This window comes from Musa acuminata, chromosome BXJ3-8 (assembly GCF_036884655.1).
Source record: "Musa acuminata AAA Group cultivar baxijiao chromosome BXJ3-8, Cavendish_Baxijiao_AAA, whole genome shotgun sequence".
In the NCBI taxonomy this organism is placed as follows: Eukaryota; Viridiplantae; Streptophyta; class Magnoliopsida; order Zingiberales; family Musaceae; genus Musa; species Musa acuminata.
In genome coordinates, this window is record NC_088356.1 from 47943670 (window position 1) to 47965003 (window position 21334).

Genomic DNA, 21334 nt, shown 5'->3' on the forward strand with positions numbered 1-21334 from the left:
AAATATGAATTATAAAATGGATGCCAGACAAATTGAACTTGCATGGATTCATCTACCTACCTTCCGTGGGAGAAGTAGAACAAAATAAAATAAAGTGAACCAATATCTACATAAATTGGTTGGAAAAAGGATGTCTCGCAGGACAAGCCCCTGCTTGTTTGGCTTACATGCACTTAAGCTGTCGAATATGAAAAATAAGCTATTATCCAACTGCTTTTTCATATGGGTGGAGGAAAATAGAAACAAAATCTCTTGTGACGAGCAATATCTGATTGACAAGTAAATAGTATCAACAAAGCTAATCACATCTCATTGCCAGAAAATAGTATCGGCGAAGCTGAATGAGCTTGAATGAAAGAGATCAATTACCCTCAACCCACATCTCGACACCAATCGGGAGACCAATACAACCAAAAAGGCAAGAAGGCTACACGACATAAGAAAAGCGGATACAGCATAAAGGTTGGAAAGACCATGTGTCAACTAAATTTTAAATTATCAAAGGTTTCTAGTACATTTTGATGTAAAAGCAGTTTCTACATGTATTGACGTTTTTGTTGATGTGAAGCTGACTCTCTCGGCTCTTCTCCATCACCAAAAATCTCTACCTATTTACGAATTACCAAACTCAATGCATCAAAATTCTTGCAGAACCTACTTTGGCTTTGCGTTAGCACTGCAACTTCAGGGTAGCGGATATGTATTACATGGTCATCATCATTCATTGCTCATCGAGCAGCAGCTTCAGGTCGCGGCTCAGGACTTTGCAGCATCACTTTCTCCAATGGGATAGGCGACCTTTATTCCCTCGGGAAAAAAAAATGTTCAAGTAAATGGCAACATGGCATTCCACTTGCTGATAGCAGCTCCGACACAGGGATGTACTATTTGAGCTATGACATGTGACCTTGTCCTGGAGGAAAACGGCCAGGATGTGCTCTATTAGGTCTATCATTTGGATACCTCCTCATTTCTACTGGACCCTTACCCAAAATCCCTGCAGAATTTGTCTGCTCATTTAGACGAACGCCATTGCTCATCATATCTGGCTGACAATGACTGTGGATTAGAAGTTGGTTATCCATTTCAGATCTTTTCCTGCGTTTCCAAGCTTCTGATTTTCCTGTGGATTGATTCCGGTGAAATGCTTCTGAGGGTTGGGATGAATGCTGGTAAGGTCTTTGCCTTCTTTGTAGATCATTATTCAAAGTAGGGAACTGGTTACTGTTGAGGGTTCCATAACTGTTAATGTACGAAGGTCCAACTCCAGCATCATTTTGCTCCTCTTTGAGTTTTGAATAGATTTCTTGTAACCTCTCTCCAGTCAAATTGGAAAAGGTGGAGACGTAATTCCATAATCTCATTGTCATTCCTGTATGGCATATAAAAACGGTTAAAAAAAGATATGCTTTCTTACACCTCAGTGTTAACAAAAAACAAAGACAGTTTGGTGATGAACATGGATTACAAGCAAAATGACTATCACAAGATATAGCACAAACAATCTAACTTCGGTGCAACATAAAAATGATAAAAGAACATATTATTCCAAAACTCCTTTTCTAATTATAATACATTGTCATTAGCCATACTAAGTTTCCTCCAGATGTTACGTGTAGCCACTATATAGAATAGATTCTACAACTTATAGCATGCCAATTATTGATTGGTTAGGACACCATTTTTAAATATTATCCACACACCTAGTGGCGAACCTAGCGTGTGAAGGCATTCAGCTACTATCTTATCTAGTGGCAAACCTAGAGTGTGAAGACATTCAGTGACTTCCTAGTGGCAATGACTGTTGCATTACGCAGTGGTAGAACCAGCCATACTGTATAAGAGGATCCAGGTTCCACCATGTTGATGCATATTGCCCATTCCAACCAGGTCAGATGCATGTTCTCTTGTACCAGATGCATCCTCAGCAGTCACCATGATGAATGACCAAAGGAGACCAAGAAGGAATAGGCAGCAAAAGTGTTGAACGGAAGTGTGATGCTATCCATGTCAGCTGCTTTTGGGCTGTTTGCAAGATAATAACCACCAATCATATATGTCAGGGAGAGTAGTTCCATTTTTTCCAGGGCGGGGTAGGGATGTGACCTCAACACCAAATTAAAGTGTGAAGGTTACTACAGGTGAAAGATGGTTGAGAAGTGGCACCCTCCAACCCTAAATAACTGCTACCGAGGGGCTCACATAGGGCTGGTAATGGACCAAGCCAATGCACATCCACAATATCTCAGCCCAGTGCAAATGCTTGTAAGGACAAGACCTGCACAAACCTAAGTCAAAAGGCATTGACACCAGATTGAACCAACTCAAAAGGCATCCTTGAGCTAACCTGAGCCAGCTTGGTCAATGATCAAAAACCCATTAGAAAATCTATTACTTGTTTAACATATTTAAATTAGATTATGCATTTTGTATTTTCATAACTTTTTTATTAGCTTATAAATATATCCCTGTATCTGTTTTTTCCTATCACCAAGTAAAACATTGAGGTACGTTTCATACGTGACATCCCTTCATGTACCATTGGGCACCACATAATTATGTAACCTTCTGACATATTTGATAACAGGTTAACTCCACAAATTCCTAAATTTATCCAATAGTAATTTAAAAGTGCTCCCTTTTGACTCACCAAACCATGATTCGTCTTATTGGTCTGTACTGATGTACCGATCGACCATTGGTACGGTATATACCAAGCCATACCGATGTACCGACACACGGTATAATGGGACATACTAATGTATCAGTATGTACCATCAGTACCGATCCCCTATCGGGCTAGTATGTACCACTTATACTAACTGGTATGCTACAGTACGATGAACCTTGCACCAAACTGTGTGCATGTCAAGTAAAATTATGTAACTGCATTTCATAAGAATTCTAATTTCTTTAAAAAATATATATTTTCCATAAGTTCATGAAATTAAGCACAAATATGTATCTATCGGTGAAAAGAGCTCAGCAAACAGAAACACGTTGAAATTATAGCATTAATCATATAGCTGAAATGAAAAGAGGATGGGAATAATGGAACTTACGGGATTGCTTATATGATACTTCATGTTGCTGTACAATATTGTCAATCTTTCTTCCAATAAGTTGGAGGTACCTTCTAATTCTCAAAAGAACCTGAAGAAGTAACATGTTTGAATTGAATGAAGACAAGAAAACTGGAAGGCTCCATTTTCAACAAAAAACGAAAAAAAAATTGAACTACAACCTAAACAAGATAGTAGAACCAACCTTCTCTTTGGGAAGATCTATACTGGTAGTCTGCAACCTTTGAAGGCGCTTTAATGTTTGCTCCTCCTCTTCCATGACATCTGCACACCATTCCATCCACTTCTCCTCCTTTAGCTTTTGATATCTTTCCTGCTCAGAATCTGATATTTCACCTTCCTCTTTAACCTGAGGTTCTACTTTAAGCTTCTGGAAACGATCTTTTTCTCTAGAATTCAGTTTTGACAAACCAGCTTTCATGTTCACATCTCTTACTCGACTGCCAGATAATTTTGATACATTTTCCCCTTCATTGACAACCTTGCGAGAACCTTTAACTTTGGACTTACCATTAATGCTTGCAAACTCCTAAGAACAGAAATTCAAGCCACAGTAATAATGTATCAGTTGTTTGCAATCCAACTGACAACCAAATCAACCCAGGAAAAAATAAAAATTAAGGAACAATCACAATTTGGTGATCAAAATATATTCATTGGGTTTGACTCACAAAGCAAGAAGAAGCTGAACTGATAACAATACAATAAGATAAGTCTGACAATTATTGCACCAACTACATACTATAAGAGATTGGAAACAATAAATAGTGTTATGACAGGAAAAGAGCCATGCAGCCAGCTCCAAATAGTTTGGACATTACAGCTTGTTGTCGTCCTACATACAAAATATATAACAACTTTCTTAGATAACAACTGAATTATAGACGATAAGAAAACCTACCCAAAGTGCCTAGCGAGGTATTCATGTAATATCTACACCAAATGCAATTATATAATCAATTCTTGGACAATGATGAGATATTAACTGAAGCAAAATCTGTAATGATCATCATGGTTTAAAAAACTGGCTGAACTGATACAAACTGGATGATAAATACTGGTCCAATATGTCCAGTTCAGGAATTTTTATTAAAAGCCTTCACTAAAACTCTCTCTCTCTCTCTCTCACAATCTGTATCATTCCCCGAACTCCGTGACTCGATGCCTGCCACCCAACAACCCACTCACAAACACAAGAATCACATAGCTCATTGCAACTCACTTGCTCACCCTGCGCTCAGTACTTCGCCTCCTTGTTTTCCATCTCTGTTCCACTTCTTCTCCTCCCCCCTCTCTGTGTCATCCAGTATGCTGGCATACCACGTGTTTGTATGCCGATATAGAACTAGACCCAGTTCAGTCAGTGATAGGCACAGGTCCAGTACCAAAATTTTAGATTATGATCAATATTACCAGAGATCCAAATATACTCAAGTCAACAAGTGAAAAGATTTTTCCCGTAAGCTAGAACTCTAGCATATTGACAACTAAGGTACACAGTAAATCTACACATTGACAAGGTGCTGGAAAGTTCCAGTTTGAATTACTTGAATTTCTACGATTTATATACCTAATCAGTGTTAAGAACTAATATTAGGCCTCACAAAAAATGGTGAGAAATTCAATTCAAATCATTTAATGAACAACAAAATGTCTTTACATGTCAATGACAATGAAATGAAAGAGGTATTGGCACTCTGCAACTCTACTGAGCAGAAAATCTGGGTATTAAATATCAGGTGCTCTTCTAACAGTAAAGCTGCTCTACTAAACCTAAGAATTATCAGTCATCGAGTCCCATCTTAGAAGAACTGCACCGTTCTAACTGGGCTAATAAACTGAAGGTCAAGGCAATCAAGCACTCATTAACTGATTAAACTATACAAGGTTAAACTTTAAGAAACCACATCCTTGTTCACAGATGGTCCTGTTATAATGGGATCTGAATAATTAAGTTGTCTACATGATGGAACTCCAATGTACTTCAGAATCTGAGACATTCATTTCCAAAATAAGAAATTATAAGAAATTCACCTAACCAAATTCCAGATCTGCAGGATTTGTCTTTAACAAATCACATTCAAGTTAAATGATCTACCTGCTAGAATTACATTGTAATCTAAATGTTCTTTTCTAGAGTAGATAAATTATTGTAGCTGAAGTGCAGCAATATATTTTTCTTGTTCATTAACTATCTATGAATAGGTTTCTGTAGAAACCAACAAGGAGTTTGGTTATGATTGTATTGGGCAGTTGACCTTGATTATCTGTTACTCATGAATACATTCGACTTCTGATCTCCGTCTTCCATACCATGATTTGTGTCCCCCTCATCCTACACCCCATGGTAAGATAGTCATGGTTATCTCCTCCCTCTACTTGAGATATTATTCTTGTTTCTGATCCCATTTTATGTACTAGTCTGCTACCTCTCTAATCCTTTCATTCTCTTTATAATCTTAGTATTTGTACTAAAATTTGTTTGGTATCAGTCATTTGCATTTCATTAGTTTGGTAAGCTAGTTTCAATTGATTTGTCTCGAATACACAATTCTGCCCTGCCTATAAATCCTATCTTCCTTATTATGGTTTTCTCCACCCTTCATCCTTCGCTGCATTTTATCATATCTATCATATTCATGCTAATGGCATCACAAACATGCAAACATCAGTTTGTTGTCAGAGCAAGTTCTGAATGCAGTCTTCTACCTCCGTCACTCTTCCCTCCTTTAAAAATTGATTGGACTAATATGTACCGGCTCGTCTTTGTCGGTCCGTCAAAATACCTGTCTTCAACATATAACTCAATTCTGGTAAATATACAGTTCACTTTCAAGATTTCATCCAATGATATTGGACGCTATAGGTTGCTACACAGATCCTATATTGGATTCCTTTCTCATACAGGTAAGCAAAACAAGGTTGCATTTCCATTCTCAGGTACTTAAGGACCACTAGACCATGCTCAACAATGCTGATTTATGATTGGAGCAATCCCTCACTAATTTTGGATGGGAAGTACCAAGGCCTTAATAATTTCGAGTACCCACATATTTCGTATGTGTATGTCTATGCACTAGTATGTCACTCTTGCCACATAATTAAATGTTATTACTTGTTTATGTACCATAAATGTTACTAGTAACTTTCAATTGGAAGTAAATTTCACCAAAATACCAGGAATGAATTGCATTAAAGGGAAATTCAAGAAAACTTGAGGAATTCTTTTTTGAACTATTTCTTTATTATTTCATTTGCAATCAACAATAAATTGCACTATGGTTTTGTAAGATTATAAAGAATTACAGATAGAGGTGCCAAATTTATTAATTTATGGAACACAGTTCGCAATAGATGGAATCACATATTCCAAATATGGGGAGTTGTGTAAGACAACCAAGCAGCTCAAATTGTTCAAGGCAATTAGTCAAACTTGGCTATGCCTATTCCTTGCGGACAAGAATGGTAACAGCAATCAAGGATCTGAACCATATACCCTTCAGTCATCACCAAAGGCAATATTTATGCTATATCAGAGCCTTGTGGAAAACAACTATATTTATTATTTTTTTTATGAAACAAATCAAGTCCCTTTTAAGATATACCTTCCACATATTCTTCATGTGAAAGTTGGATATTCAACACCTGCTTATAAAATTCTTCAAAGAATATCCACATGCTAAAGCTTGTTAACTTTAAATCATATTTTCAGAATCCTTTTTTGTATGCATGAATTTTATAGCTTTTCTGAATCTATGTTGCTAAAGAAAGAAGCTTATGATAAATCCAAAATGAACCTATCAGATGCCATGACAATCAGATACTTAGAAAAAAGTAAAATTAGAAAAGGTAGATAAAAAATTAAAAATCATGATATATACATGAGAAAATACAGGCTGCAAGAAAACAAATAACGAAATCCTTCAAAGACTGGTGCCACATAAAAATATTGCATAATCATCAAATAGAAAAGTATATAAGAATGAAAGTAGAAAGAATGATAAATTGATCGAACCAATGAACAACATACCTTCTGCAGAAGAGCACTAGCGCGATTGTCTAAGTTAGGAGCACGAGGTAAAAATGTTTCCCGTTCCCCAAGAGTTATTGGAGCAATTTTCTTTGTTAGACCAAGACTAGGATCTAATCTTATCTTTTCCCAATTGCCATATCCATGATAATATATCCCAAGCAGCAATCTCGCATCATCAACTAATTTTGAAAAGAAATATAAGATTTCATTAGTAGTGAATCTTGATTATAGCAGAGCAAAATTGATAACCAGGCAACAGTCAACCTGAATTCCAACCACAGCTTTTAGACCATTGTGGACTTTTATGTTGTGTTACCAGACGGAATTGAGAAACAGGATCTTTATATCGTCCAATGCGCTTTGCTAGAAGCTGAAGCTCTTCAACACGATTTAAAAATTCATGGGCCTTTACAGATACACCAAAAAAATCTAAGAGAGTTCCCTGTTGACACCACCAGAAATTAAAAACTGAATACAACTTTGTAGCAGATTGGAAAAAACAAATCAATCATCGGAGCGAACCTTAGCATCTATGTTTCCTCCACTGACTGCTTCCCTACAACCATCGATCAATAAATCAAATAGCTCAATCTGGGCCTCTGGAAGAGCTGCTTCAACTACACCACCAACCTCAGCCACAATGAGGTCAATTTGACGTGGATTTCCAAATCTTTTTACCTGAAGATAAGAATTAAAAACAATGAATAATAGAAGATCTAAAAAACAATAACATATGAAGAAACAAGTCTGTGGTTGATAGAAGTAACATCACACAGTTAAACCTCAAAAACTTAACCAAATCGATTACATCTCCTTAAAGTCAATAGCTTAAAGCATCAACAAACAATAATTCAGCAAATTTGTGCTACTTGTCATCATGTCACTACTTGCCAATAGACTTAGGCAAAGAAATAAAAAATTTCAAATAAGAAAAACTATACCGCTCGGACGAAATGTGAAGCATCTTTCTTCGGCAAACCACCAAAAGACCATTCCCTTACTTGAGCTGCAGCCCCCTCGATTATTGGTAGAGAATGGACCAGAGCATCTGCAGCTTTGCTGGAACGCTTCTGTGTCTTTTCTCGAGAATCAACCACACTCTTTTTACTCTTTGTGCTTTTCTCAGGTTGTTCATGCTCAGCATAGCTTTTGATGTTTCTTGCAGCACGAGGCGCCAAGGCTGCCTGGAAATTGAGCATAACAGTTATACAGCTACTTACTTTTCTAGTAAGATAGTAGTAGCAGGACTGGATAAGGACACTGCACGAACTATAAATTTAAAAAAATAGAAAGAAAAAACATAAACATAAAATTGTGTATATCAAATCATCATATTCACATATATGCACTGAAGCAAGTAAATACATCAACTTGATCTTGTGCTTCTGGTTGAATCAAACGACTCCAAAAGGTTGCATCATCTTCAGCACTGCAGAAATTGGCAACCTGTATGTGCATATAAACAAAAATAGGAGAAATAATTAGCAAAACTAGAGCATAAAATGAGATCAAGAAAGGTCCAGAATCATGTTTTAGCTTGATACTAGCATAGACTTCTTGCCTTGAAAGCACTTAGTAATTCATTCCCTTCCTCTCCATCAGGCTCCTTGGATTCAACCTTTTCAGCTCTTTCAAGAATTTCATCAATATCCATGGTTTCCAGTCGCTTGTTATCTTCATCATCTTTTTCTTCCTTGAACAACTCCTCAGCTCCAAACCTCAAAATTGCAGAAAGTTCACGCTGCATTTACCGAGTGAATGATTTTAAAAAGAAAATTCCCAAAAAAAATTCTGAACAAATACAATAGAATTATGGACTAGGAATTTATCATGATAAATTAAAAAATGCAAAAAAATTTCAAATGATATGAAGATTCAAAGACAAAAATGGCTGAAATATTATTTGTAGCATAGGCTTTAAAAAATGAATTTGACCTTGTCAAACATAGAGCTTCCTTTCTTTGTTTCTTTCTTTTCAAGCCTGCCCTCAGCATTTAACTTCTGGATTACCAGGTGATCCAAAACCTACAAATTAGGACAGTTAATTATAAATCATAGAAACAATATTATAAATCATAGAAACACATTCAGTACTCTTCTAAAGAAACAATGTAAAAGTATCCCTTCAAATTGCATATTACCATCTTCTTCTTGGCACGCTCTAATATGTCCTCTTCAACACTTCTGCTGGTAACGAATCGATAAATATTTACTACTTCTTGTTGTCCTATCCTATGCGCTCTGCTCATTGCCTATACATGCAAAAAAGAAAACAAGAGATCAAATTAAATTCAACACACATAATATGCTTCTCCAGCACATAATACAAGATCATCAAATTTTGTGGGCTAAATCTGCTAAGTGAATTTGTGAAAACGTTCAACAAAAACCAAAGTTTAAAACTCTTAGGTTCCAAAAAAGATGATTGCATTCATCCAGACCTGTAAATCATTTTGTGGGTTCCAGTCCGAATCGAATATAATGACAGTATCTGCAGTTGCAAGATTAATTCCTAGTCCACCAGCACGAGTTGACAAGAGGAAACAGAAATCATCACTTCCAGGCGCATTGAAGTGTTCCATGGCCTGGTGACGAAGATCAGCTCTCGTACTACCATCAAGCCTCTGAAATTGGAATCCCCTAAAAGATAAATACTCGGCAAGTATGTCCAACATTCTAACCATCTGCATATCAAAATGACACACCAGTAAGCAGCATTTTACATAGTTCTGTTGGTGAAGAAGCAATTCTAAAAAGCATTAAAAAAATACCATTGTAGATCTGGCATCAATAGCTCAAGTAACATTTCACATCCCAGAGAACTTACAGTTGGTCAAAACACACACTATACCAGGTTGTCATTACATATGCGAACCTCCAGAATCATAATGGTTGAACCTCTAAGTAACCTTTTATATCTCCATCATTGCCTCATCAAAGTAAATATTCAACCCTTTGGTATATTCTGATTCGCATCTTTATGAGTAATTTTAACTCATTAATTCTTTTTCTTAGAATTGACTAACTTAAAGGACCTTCCTGCTTCCAATCTTTATCAATCAGAAGTATCAAATCAAGTTGATCTGGTGCATTGACGAAGTCATTCATGGAACAATAGGCAAAAATAACCATTCCTCCATCAAAAGTCAAAATACATGAAAATAATCTTATTATGGTTTTGTACTAGATAATTTTGTGAAAACCTCAACATGTGTACATCTTGAGCCTACTAAATCCAGTGCTGGGTGCCAGAGTCTAACCTCTCCAGATTCATCTGAATAATGGGAAAAATGGCTCTAATGCCACATCCATCTGAAGCTATGACTTTATAAAGAGTGGAACAAATACATACGATATCAGCAGAGGTTTAGAACAAAGCAGAATTGTCTCTCTTAAAACAAAATAAAATTCCAATCTCAAGCACTTGAATATACTCAACATCCAACTGTATCGTATTATTTTTTTTCAACATGCAAGGGAAAAAGGGAAATAGGATTGTTCAATTATATTATGATTATAATAAAAACCCCAATATTCAATTATGATATAGTCAAAATGAAATAAGGTGATGAAACATAAAGTTCTTCATTGCTGGTTGTTCATAAGATCAATAATCTATTCAACCAAAAGATACATAATGCACATTCCAAATATTGTTTCCTTCTAAAAGCAATTAAATGGGAAACAAGTGCCCTTAATTATAAAATCTGTGTCAAAGTTCTTGACATGATGAAGCATTAGAAATGATGTTGCATCAAGTTAATACAAAAACACACAGATTCAAGAAGAAAAGAAACACTTAGAAATCACATAAATAAAGCATTTGCAGAGTAAAAGCAATTCCGAAACAAGGAATTTTAGTTTTGTTAAATATACCACAAAAGACATCACATGTAAATTAGAAGTAACAATCCTCAAATTTGTATGTCACTAGGCCAATCTAATATCAACCTCATTTTCGTGATTAGATAGATTATAGACTACTGGACAAACCAAGAATCAGTACATCACTAACCCAATCTAAGTTGTACCCTGTTTTCGGAATTAGATGCCAGTTTTATCATGATAAAGGAAAATGAGACATGGACAAAATAGTATTGCATTATCACAAAATAACCTTCATCTTAATCACTCAGAAGTCATTATATATAGGAGTAACATACCTCCGAATGATTAATGCCCACTAACTAGTAAGTTCTGTAACTTACTTGAAACAAATCTTACAAATAGAAGGCCAATTAAATTAGGATTACGGCTCGTTTTCCACCCAAAAAATTGCCTGACCATGTAAAGAGAAATTGCAAAAAGTATAGCTGATCTTTGCACTAGTTCAAGTTGTACTGGCAGAACAGAAAATACAAACCTGTGAGAATATTAATACACGATGATTTGTCTCTCTCAACCTAATAAGTAGTTTGTCAAGAATTACTAATTTCCCGCTGCTCATAACTATTCGCTCAACTTTATTAATATCACTAGTGCCATTATCTCCACCATAACCATGATCAGCACTCTCAAACAAGAAAGGATGGTTGCAGCATTTCTTCAACTCAACAACAATATTTAAAAGTGAAACCTGCATAATGTTCAAAAAGATAATAATCATTATCTTGGAAGTCTCAGAAACATCTAGAAGTCTAAGAAATAATACATACTAAATATTTCTTTCTACTCCCATTTAGAAGTAAAATAAATCAATGGATTTATTCATTTAATCATTTACATGCATTTGGATCAACATACCTACTGTAAAGCCTCCTATAAACAACAAACATGCTGCCATCACATAGACACCCTTACCCATATGAAAACAAAGTTCCAAACTTTCAGTGACACTCGCTATTACCTAGATTCCAGAATAGTTTGAAACAAGAAAAAAGAAACTCACAAATACTTAAGAAAATAAATTCGTGAACTTAGAGAAACAGATGATAGTCACATACCAATTGCCCAAAAGCTTTTCCGACTCATGTTGCTGATGATACATAATTATATTGGCCTTAAAATTGCATGTCACTAAGATGCTACTCTTGAAAAGTACTACAAACTTATTCATATCTAAACTCAAATTGGATCTTTAAATTACAGTAATATATAGTATATACCACGTGGATTGGTGTGCACCTCCCGATAGACACCATTCAGGCAGGCTAATGGCACACGGACCACAGTGAACTAGGTGGTTCATTGCCAAAATAGGGTTTACCATCCAGTAAGCCCACCTGGGGTGATTATACTAAAAAATACCTATTGGGGTCTCTTTGTGACTTCAAAGCTGTGCCATTCAGCCCTCTTTTCCCATTCTTTTCCAAGTACAGCACAGCACCCTCTCTCACTCTCATTCCTTTCTCTTACCAAATTTCCCCCCAATTCTGCCAAATCACATCCAAACCTCTTCCAGATTCAAGCAATAGTTGAAGGGAAAAGCCCAATTTCTTGAGGGGAAAGTTGGAATTGAAGATCCAGCCAGATATTTCTACAAAATTAGGTAAATCCAAACCAACTTTATTAGCTTAATCACTTGAATTTAGGTCCAATTAGGTACCAATTAGAGAGACTTCTTATTAAATGATGCTAATTATGATATGATCATTAATTAAAGAAATGACAGGCATATGATGTTTGTTATGATATGATCATGTTGGACCATTGAGATTCACCAAATATAAATTACAATTAGTTATAAGCAATTTATTGTGCATGGTTTTGGTCACAAACATGAAAATAATTGCATAGAAAACCAAAACATTATATATATATATATATATATATATATATATATATATATATATATATATATATATATGGAAGAACACTAACAAAGGAATCAAATTTTAGTGTTATCTGTCCAAGGACTGGTACAAGGCCATATAGGTCACACTGGTCATTATTTATTTATTTTTCTTGTTGAATCCAGTGTGTAAGGTGGTATGGGTCAGTTTATCAGTATTATGCCAGTCCAACCAGTCACTGAAATTAGTATGGACTGATATTGAAATATCTGATATCAACTAGTAACATTAAACAGATGAATGATAATAAGGCAGAATAACAATACTGTATTAAACTAATTCATAGCAGTTATAGTGCCATACAATCCACTTAGATCTACAACAAGATTTTCATCAAGTATGACATATAACTGACATAAATACTATACTCATGCATATCATGGAGTAATGGTTGAAGGGCAGACCTGATTTCCACGAACTCCTTTGTTTAGATTGTGAAAATTACGCTCCAAAATCCACTTATAGTACCTGTCAGAATATATGTAATAGCAGATAATATCCAGTTCACTCAGAAACAAAAAGTTTATGGTCGACCAATCGCATAGGGTAAGAAATCTAACTGCTTCTGAAGAGGAGACATTTCCACCCTAAGAATGCGTTCAATTTTTGGAGGTAAGGACTTCTCCACATCTTTTATGATTCTTCGAAGAATGTGTGGCCTCAATTCCTTATGGAGATTGGCAAGCTATACACAAAGATTTGCACTTTTTATGCACAAAAAAAATAGTTTGCATTATCATATCCAATAATATATGTCAAAATAGAAAAGCTAGCTGGATGATATGTAATGCACCTGAATTTCATTGAAGGAGCTCAGATTTTTGTATTTCTCAACAAAATCATCCTTGTTAATAAATTTTTCGGGATCAAGAAAATGCAGAAGGGACCTGTCGACAATACAGCAAGGACAAACTAAGATGAGCAGTGGAAATATAGGTTATTAAAAGCAATAAACTTGTAAATAACAAGTACACTATAACATGCACAAACTTTAATATCAAACCCCACATGAGGCATGTTAAGCATAATCCTCTAACAGTGATTCCTTGAAAAAGAAAATTGCTCTCAAGTAGAGAATACAGAATAAACTTGCAGGCACTCCAATATTCAAAGTCATAGAGAGGCAATCAAAATAATAAATTCCCCATCTCCTTTTTCACACAATATCAAGGCTTTTTTTTTCAAGTCAGTACCCAATCAAGAACAAAGCTGATAATAAATAATTCTTACTTAAGAAACCAAATACAGAAAAGTTAAATCCATCAAACAATATACTTTCTGATAGTGTTGGTTGTGATCTAGTAGGGCCGGGAGATCAACCACAAAAGCTGTTTACAGATATCTTTGCGGTATCATTAGTGAGAATGCTGACACAAGCAATAAAGGTTTTGTAAAAAGTACAATCAGCCGTTGATTTTTATACTATTCCATACTGCTTATTTCGTGGTCGTGAGAAAGAATTCAATAATGTGTGATGAGTCAGTTATATCTGCTGCTACAGGACAGTACAAGACTACCTGATTTTGGTCAAACAGTCCCAGAACCAGATCATTATTTGAGTGGGACTATTTGCCTCACCGCATATACATAATCCCATAGTTCAGTTCCGAATGGACCAGCACAGTATATTATATGGTATACCTACCCACACTACCAAATATCACCAAAACAAGTTGATTATATTTGAATACTGAGTGGTACCTATAGTGTACAGTTATCCATTACTAATTGGATCAATAGATATTGGGCGATACCTGATTACGTATTTGTTCGATCAGTATAATATAACCAACCACTAAATCTTGATCCAATACTAATACCAATCATTGACTGAACTGGTATGCCGATATTTGGTGGCCGTCCAACAGATGTCAGTTTTGGATCCAATAAACCCTCTTTTTCATTTTTATTTTCTTGTTTCGATCCCAAACCAGGAGGTACAACAGTATTTCTGATTTTGACTTGAACAGGCAAACTGACCAAGGTTTCTTGCCTGGTCCGATCCAATAAGATGGTTACCACTAGGTTGATCGGACAGTAAGACCACCCTGGCTCAGGAGCACGAAAGGTCCAATTTGAAATTAATTTAATCTATTTTTTTTCAATTTGACAGGTTGTCTATATACTTTAAGTTGATCGGACAGTAAGACCACCCTGGCTCAGGAGCACGAAAGGTCCAATTCAAAATTAATTTAATCTCTTTTTTTCTATTTGACAGGTTGTCTATATACTTTTTAATGCCTCTTTCACCTAATTCTCCCATCCTTATGCTCCTCTTCTCTCCCCTGATTATTGTCTGCCTTGTGCTTTCGCTGTGATCCGACATCGACCACTGCTTGCTCCCTCATGCTGCCTGCTGCCGTGTCACTTTCAATACTTCTGCACCTTCTCTTCCTCCATCTCATATTCCTCCTAATCCTTTCCTTCTCCTTCTCCTTCACCTCCTCCTCCCCCCTTCTCGCTGCTGACCAATGCTAGGATACCTTTGATATAGATATTGTAAACCTCTTTTTTTAAATAATGAATCAATCTATGTTTTTAATTTTTCACACCTCTTGTAAACCATATGTCAAGAATACATGCATAAAATACTTCTACAAATGTATGATCTTAATAATGCAATACATGAATTACAAATACATAATTAAAAACTCATACTATATAAATATACAAGTCACACCTAATTAGTGGCTACTACATCCAACATCACCTAGTAATAATCATGACATCTTGATTATTAAGTGAAATTGAGGTAGTAGCCACTATGTTCGGCAAAGTTTGAGTTTACCTTGATTTAGAGAAAAACAACCAAGAATATGAAATCAACATTGTAACTTGAAAGAAATGCTTAAACCAAACTTCTGAATGCATTTAGTTCCATGTTGATTAAGCATGGTAAACATATTGGTTTCTTATATAAATCTAAGGAACCAAGCATTCTAGCTTGATCATTTATCTAGAGAACCTGATCATTACAAATGAATTGGAGAGAACCAAACTTCATTTACATCATTCTTGAGAAAATTACAACATGGATCTAGGGCTGATGGCCACAAATTGTGGTTTAGGATGCTGACAACAAAATAATCAGTCTTAGGAATTACCTTGGCGACATGCATTTATTTTCGAAATAAAATGAATTGGATAATAAATTAGGAAAGAATAACACAAACAGAACTTCTAGCTAACCTTTTTGAATACGATAGAGTAAAGCATGGATTCATATATTGACCGGATATCGATTGTTTGCATTTACTATATAGCTAATGGTGTAAGCAACTCTATATAGCTAATGGAGCAAACAACTAATATTTCTCAAATCCATTAACCATAAATTTCAGGACTTTCATCTCTCTCATAACATTTTATATATGATGGTTCTTGAACAAACTATTTCACAAGGCATGGAAGAGATAAAGTCATTTAACAAATACTAGAGTATATAATGGTTGTAGAATTGTAGTTTCCATATAATATTAAATAAGGTACGTACAAAGTGCAACAATGCCTTTGTGAAACTAAACCACAATATGATTCTATCTAAGAAGCAAATTAAGAGCTAAATATGGCATTCATATACCTTGAGCAAGACAAATCTGAAACACACAACAAATTCAATTAAATCTATACTATGAATAGAAACTTCAAGAGAATTAACATTCACCATAATTCCTCGACACTGTTCTGCAGTGGTGTACCAGTAATAAGGAGTTTGTTTTTGGTGTTGAATTCCTGTGTCACAAAATGAGTCACATAAAACAATCTGTTATAAAGCAAAGTATAGAGGTGAGATATGAGCAATACCAGGAGAGTAGTGTATAATGATGCTTCACTATTTTTTAGTCTGTGCGCCTCGTCAACCATAAGGTAGTTCCATCTAATTTTAGATAATACCACCTTATCTTTTAATATCACTTCATATGTAGTTAACAATGTGTCAAACTTGATATTTCTGCCACTCTTTCTATTTGTGTAAAACTCAAATTGTTGACAAACCTGCTTCAAGAAAAGTAAAAAATCATGTAGCAACAGTCGACCTGGTCTGAAAAGTAAATCAAGGAGAAAATAATTAACAAATAGGTCAAGCTCTAGGGTTTATACAAAAAATATTTTACAATTAATTAATTATTTGACAAGATGTAACAGAAAACTTTATCTGGTTGACAAAAAATTTAAGTTATAGATATCTAATCCTATATCTGGCTCAAGTTCTTCTATTTCAATGAGAATATCATTTAGTGGATTGATTGCTATGCCTCCCGACTTTAAATCAACCACAGCTTCTTGTTTTTCTCGAAATGTATAATGGTCATTGCCATAATTTTTCCCGTGTTTCTCTTGAACAGGAAAGATCCATCCGGTTCCTCATAATGCTGCAACAACTTCTAATCTAATTTAGATAATGTTTAAAATCAGAATGGCTTACAAGACTTGTTTCTTACATTAACTAGATACCATCATATTCATTAATTATCATGCATTCAATCTCCTGATTGAAAAAATAGAGTTTATCGAAAGCAGATAAGTTGCCAAATTGATTCCCATCACTTAGACGCTATGCAACCACACCAGCCGCATTCTGGCAATCAAAGAAGTCCAGGAACCTATCAGAAACTTAAAAGAACAAAAAGTAGAAGAATAGTCAACACAAAGATATCTAGAAATAAAATTAATCCTAACCCAACATGTTACAGAAGAAAAGGAAAGCATAGATTGCCTCTGCATGGCAGCAAAGGAGGAAAAAAGAAACAGATGAAGATAAGGAGAGGATATATCTTCATCTTCTGTTGGTCAGTGATCCAACAAATCCTTTCATCTTTCTTCATCCCCCACAATTGCTATAAGGTAAGGATTACAAGATACAGCATAGAAATGATCTAATATAGAAATGCCCATGAGAAATTGCTACACATTCAACCTGCAGAAGACTCGAAAGCTAAAACGAAAAAAAAAAAGAGGAAGAAGAAGAAGAAACAAAAATACATTAAAGTTCACAATACAAATTAAGTTCATTTTTTATCAAAAGAATATTTTCCTCCAGTTATTATGGCCATAAAATTGAGAAAAAAAAATTGCACAAATGATTTACCTCTCTGCTAGCACGATTTCCAACATACACAACAATATTCATTTCAGGAAGCCATTTTTTAAATTCTCGTGCCCAGTTTGATAGTGTTGAGAGAGGTACAACAACAAGAAAAGGCCCTTGTATCTGTTGAGCATTCTGCAATAATGAAGAATAAAAGAATTGATGCCTTAACCAAAAAAGAAGAGTATATTGCTAAGGAAACGACAGAATATTAAAACAACATACCTGTAGAAATCCTAACATCGAAACTGACTGGACAGTTTTACCAAGGCCCATTTCATCAGCTAAAATAACATTTGTATCATTTCTCCAACTGTGTTGCAAGAAGGCCATTATTAAACATCTTATCTGACATTGAATAACATGAATTGATTCAGGTAAGTGAGAGAACCTGTTAACCAGGAAATTCAATCCCTCAAGCTGATAATCACGAAGTTTGCCCCCCTTCAGCCATTCAGGCTGTTCATCAAGCCTTCGCAGACTAGCTAAAACCAAACCCAAAAATAGAAGAAAAAAGACCATTTATCTATTTCTAGTGCCAATTTGATTAAACAAACCAATAATACAAACTTGATCAGATAAATCTATAAACAGTATGAAGAATTAGACAGTTAACACATAACAATATCCTGACAATACATTCAAACAAGGATTGCAATGCTGCCCGGTTACCAGTACAAGAACCACTGTAAAACAGACGGTATGCCCAGTACCGGGGCCTGTACCGCCAAAGCCAGACCGGTATAGTCACTGACACGAAATTGTGAACCGTGCTTTCAAACAAAAATGAACATCTCAATTCCTAAAAAATCAACTTACTTTATAACATGGTTTTCCTTAGCAGTCCGTCTCAGTATACCAACCAATCATCGATACAGTATGTACCGAGTCATACCAACACATGATACGATGGGATGTACCAACATACCAGTATATATCACCCATAACGGTCCTCTAATGGACCAATGCATACCACTCATACCGAGCGGTACATTACGGTATGATGAACCTTGCTTTACAACTCAAAACCCAACTCATCTATTCACACGTCTTGCACATCAGCTTGTCATGCACATTATGAGTTGCATGTGTTATGAAATTAAATTTTCTGGATGATATAAAAACATATTTTTGTTTATATAAATATTTGTAAAATATTTAAAGATAAGTAATTCTTCAATTTTGTTCCCAGGTTGTGAGTTCTACTTTAGAATGTTGTCATTCTAATAATGCTTCGACATCTATGTTTAACCAAGTTTTTAAGATCAAAGGAATGACCCAAGAAAAAAGACAAGATAGCACATATCAATTTCACCTAACAGTCCAGCATGTTAAACATATGTTTATGACATGAATGCATGGAATACAGCAAACCTTTGCTATTCTTCCGCTGAAAATCGACCGTTTTTCCTTGTACAGTTGTGGCAGCTTCACGAACCTGATACAGGAAAACTGTATATGAACAAACAAAGAAAACACATACATCCACAAAGCTACAAATGAATGGCAGTAATTTGTGGCATACCAATATATATGAATAGTGCTGACTAATCAAAATAAGGAGTCTACAATCTATATACCACCTATACATTATGGTTGCAGTCACCTTTTAGCTCTCATTAAAAGCATGAAAACAGTTCCAGATCAAGCCATAGATTATCCTAATAAAATATACGGAAAAAGAAAAATGACTGCTAAAGAAAGCAACATTAATAGCAGAAGAAAGGAACAGCAAATAAAAATGTAAATAATAATTGATGAACATTTGCAGACTGAAAGTTATTGTTGAATCAGACATATTTTAGTGATTGATCGATGAAGAAACCTTGAGGCAAAACTGATATTATTGAGCCACTAAGAGGAAAAAAAAGAGAGAGATCAGAAAGAAGGAAAAAAAAAAAACCAAAAATGACACTAGCCACTTCAGTTCCTTTTCAACTGAAAAGTATCATACAATCTAAAAGAGACAACTATTAGCCCAATTATGTGACTCAGAATGAATTCTGCTTATATGTTTAACACCTTGGAGTTCTTCTATGCTGAAACAGAAGAACTAAAGCTGTTATTTGCTTTCAAAACAAATAATGAGCAGAAACTAGAAGAGGAAATAATAATTTAATTCAAACTAGAAGACTTCAAAATAACACTGCTATTGAAGTTTTGTTCATGTATCAAAAAAAACATGAAAAAAGAATTGCACTAAATTACCCAAACACAGAAACCGCCCTTTGCTTGCTTGCAAGAGAAAATCCATATGCGTTTACTGTCTCCAATATACTTAGTTTATTGTCCCCAATATACTTACAAAACATGCAGTATATACCAGACCAGCTAGCCAGCACTACTGCAACAAAATGATTTATACAATCTTTTGACCTTTGCTTTTCGTGTCATATGTTAAATGCTTTGAATAATTCCAATAATTTTTCAACTAACAGACCAGGCCCCTAACAATACAAAGGAGTTTCAAGCTAGTTTAGGGTTCAAACCTTTACAGTCAGGTCACCAACCATGTTACATGAAAAAATGTATTAGATATGCAAATATGTTTTTGTTTCATTTGCCCGTGTTGTTATCCTTTTCCTTTTTTCCAAGACAGCCTCTTCTATCAGAATGTTAAAATCTAAATCCCCATTGACATACTGGTTTGCCAGGCAGCTAAAACCCAATATAGACCCAAAATTCAACCCTCCGCTACATCTTTTCTGCAGTCTGTTATATCATCTGCTTCAGCAACACACAATATCAAATTTCTAAACTCAGTCAGAAGAACATCATATTCACTCCATGAGCTAAAGTATAAGCCTAAACAAGACACTAGTTTCTATGAGTTAAAAAAAATTGATGATAGTCTTAGCCAGTAAAGAATGACTAAGTCTTGATATATAACCCAGCTTTTGGGAATTAGTATCAATACTATCAACCAAGGTTCTGAATACCATATCGTACCGGTATACCGATCAGCTATCGGTACGATAAGTACCGAGCTATACCGAGCGTACCGACACACAATACACTAAGATGTACTGATGTATCATCTATATCAGTCCTCAATCGGACTGGTACGGACCGTCCATACCGAGCGGTATGGTACAGTGTTGCAAAACATGTTATCAACCCTCTCATTTGAGATTGTTTTGCCCAAGTTTTCCTCCTACTGCAACGTACCTTGATGCTTAGTATGTACAGTCTCAATAGTTGAAGCCAAGGATTTTAATCTTGACCAGTTCAATACGGTTCAGCTGGAATTTACAGGTCTAACCAGTGACCCACATGCCCTCCACCTGCTGATAACTCCAGCAGCTCCAGCACATCTCCTCCTCTTCTTCTTTGTTTG

General features: G+C 35.3%; 1 protein-coding gene across 1 annotated transcript in view; it reads right to left on the reverse strand.

The window, feature by feature from the left end:
• Window positions 1-450: 450 nt before the first annotated feature.
• Window positions 451-21334, reverse strand: part of LOC103995929 (protein CHROMATIN REMODELING 5) — a 30685-nt gene continuing 9801 nt past the window's right edge. Inside the window, exons 10-31 of the mRNA XM_009416676.3 lie at window positions 19372-19435; window positions 18389-18482; window positions 18223-18310; window positions 17998-18132; window positions 16713-16904; window positions 16573-16640; window positions 13702-13795; window positions 13469-13593; window positions 13313-13376; window positions 11480-11692; window positions 9558-9800; window positions 9258-9368; window positions 9052-9141; window positions 8678-8857; window positions 8482-8562; window positions 8058-8300; window positions 7639-7794; window positions 7381-7558; window positions 7114-7295; window positions 3268-3612; window positions 3063-3153; window positions 451-1372 (exon numbers count right to left, since the gene is read on the reverse strand). Coding sequence (XP_009414951.2) covers window positions 894-1372; window positions 3063-3153; window positions 3268-3612; window positions 7114-7295; window positions 7381-7558; window positions 7639-7794; window positions 8058-8300; window positions 8482-8562; window positions 8678-8857; window positions 9052-9141; window positions 9258-9368; window positions 9558-9800; window positions 11480-11692; window positions 13313-13376; window positions 13469-13593; window positions 13702-13795; window positions 16573-16640; window positions 16713-16904; window positions 17998-18132; window positions 18223-18310; window positions 18389-18482; window positions 19372-19435 — 3516 coding nt within the window. The 3' untranslated portion in view covers window positions 451-893. The remainder of the gene's footprint in view (window positions 1373-3062; window positions 3154-3267; window positions 3613-7113; window positions 7296-7380; window positions 7559-7638; window positions 7795-8057; window positions 8301-8481; window positions 8563-8677; window positions 8858-9051; window positions 9142-9257; window positions 9369-9557; window positions 9801-11479; window positions 11693-13312; window positions 13377-13468; window positions 13594-13701; window positions 13796-16572; window positions 16641-16712; window positions 16905-17997; window positions 18133-18222; window positions 18311-18388; window positions 18483-19371; window positions 19436-21334) is intronic.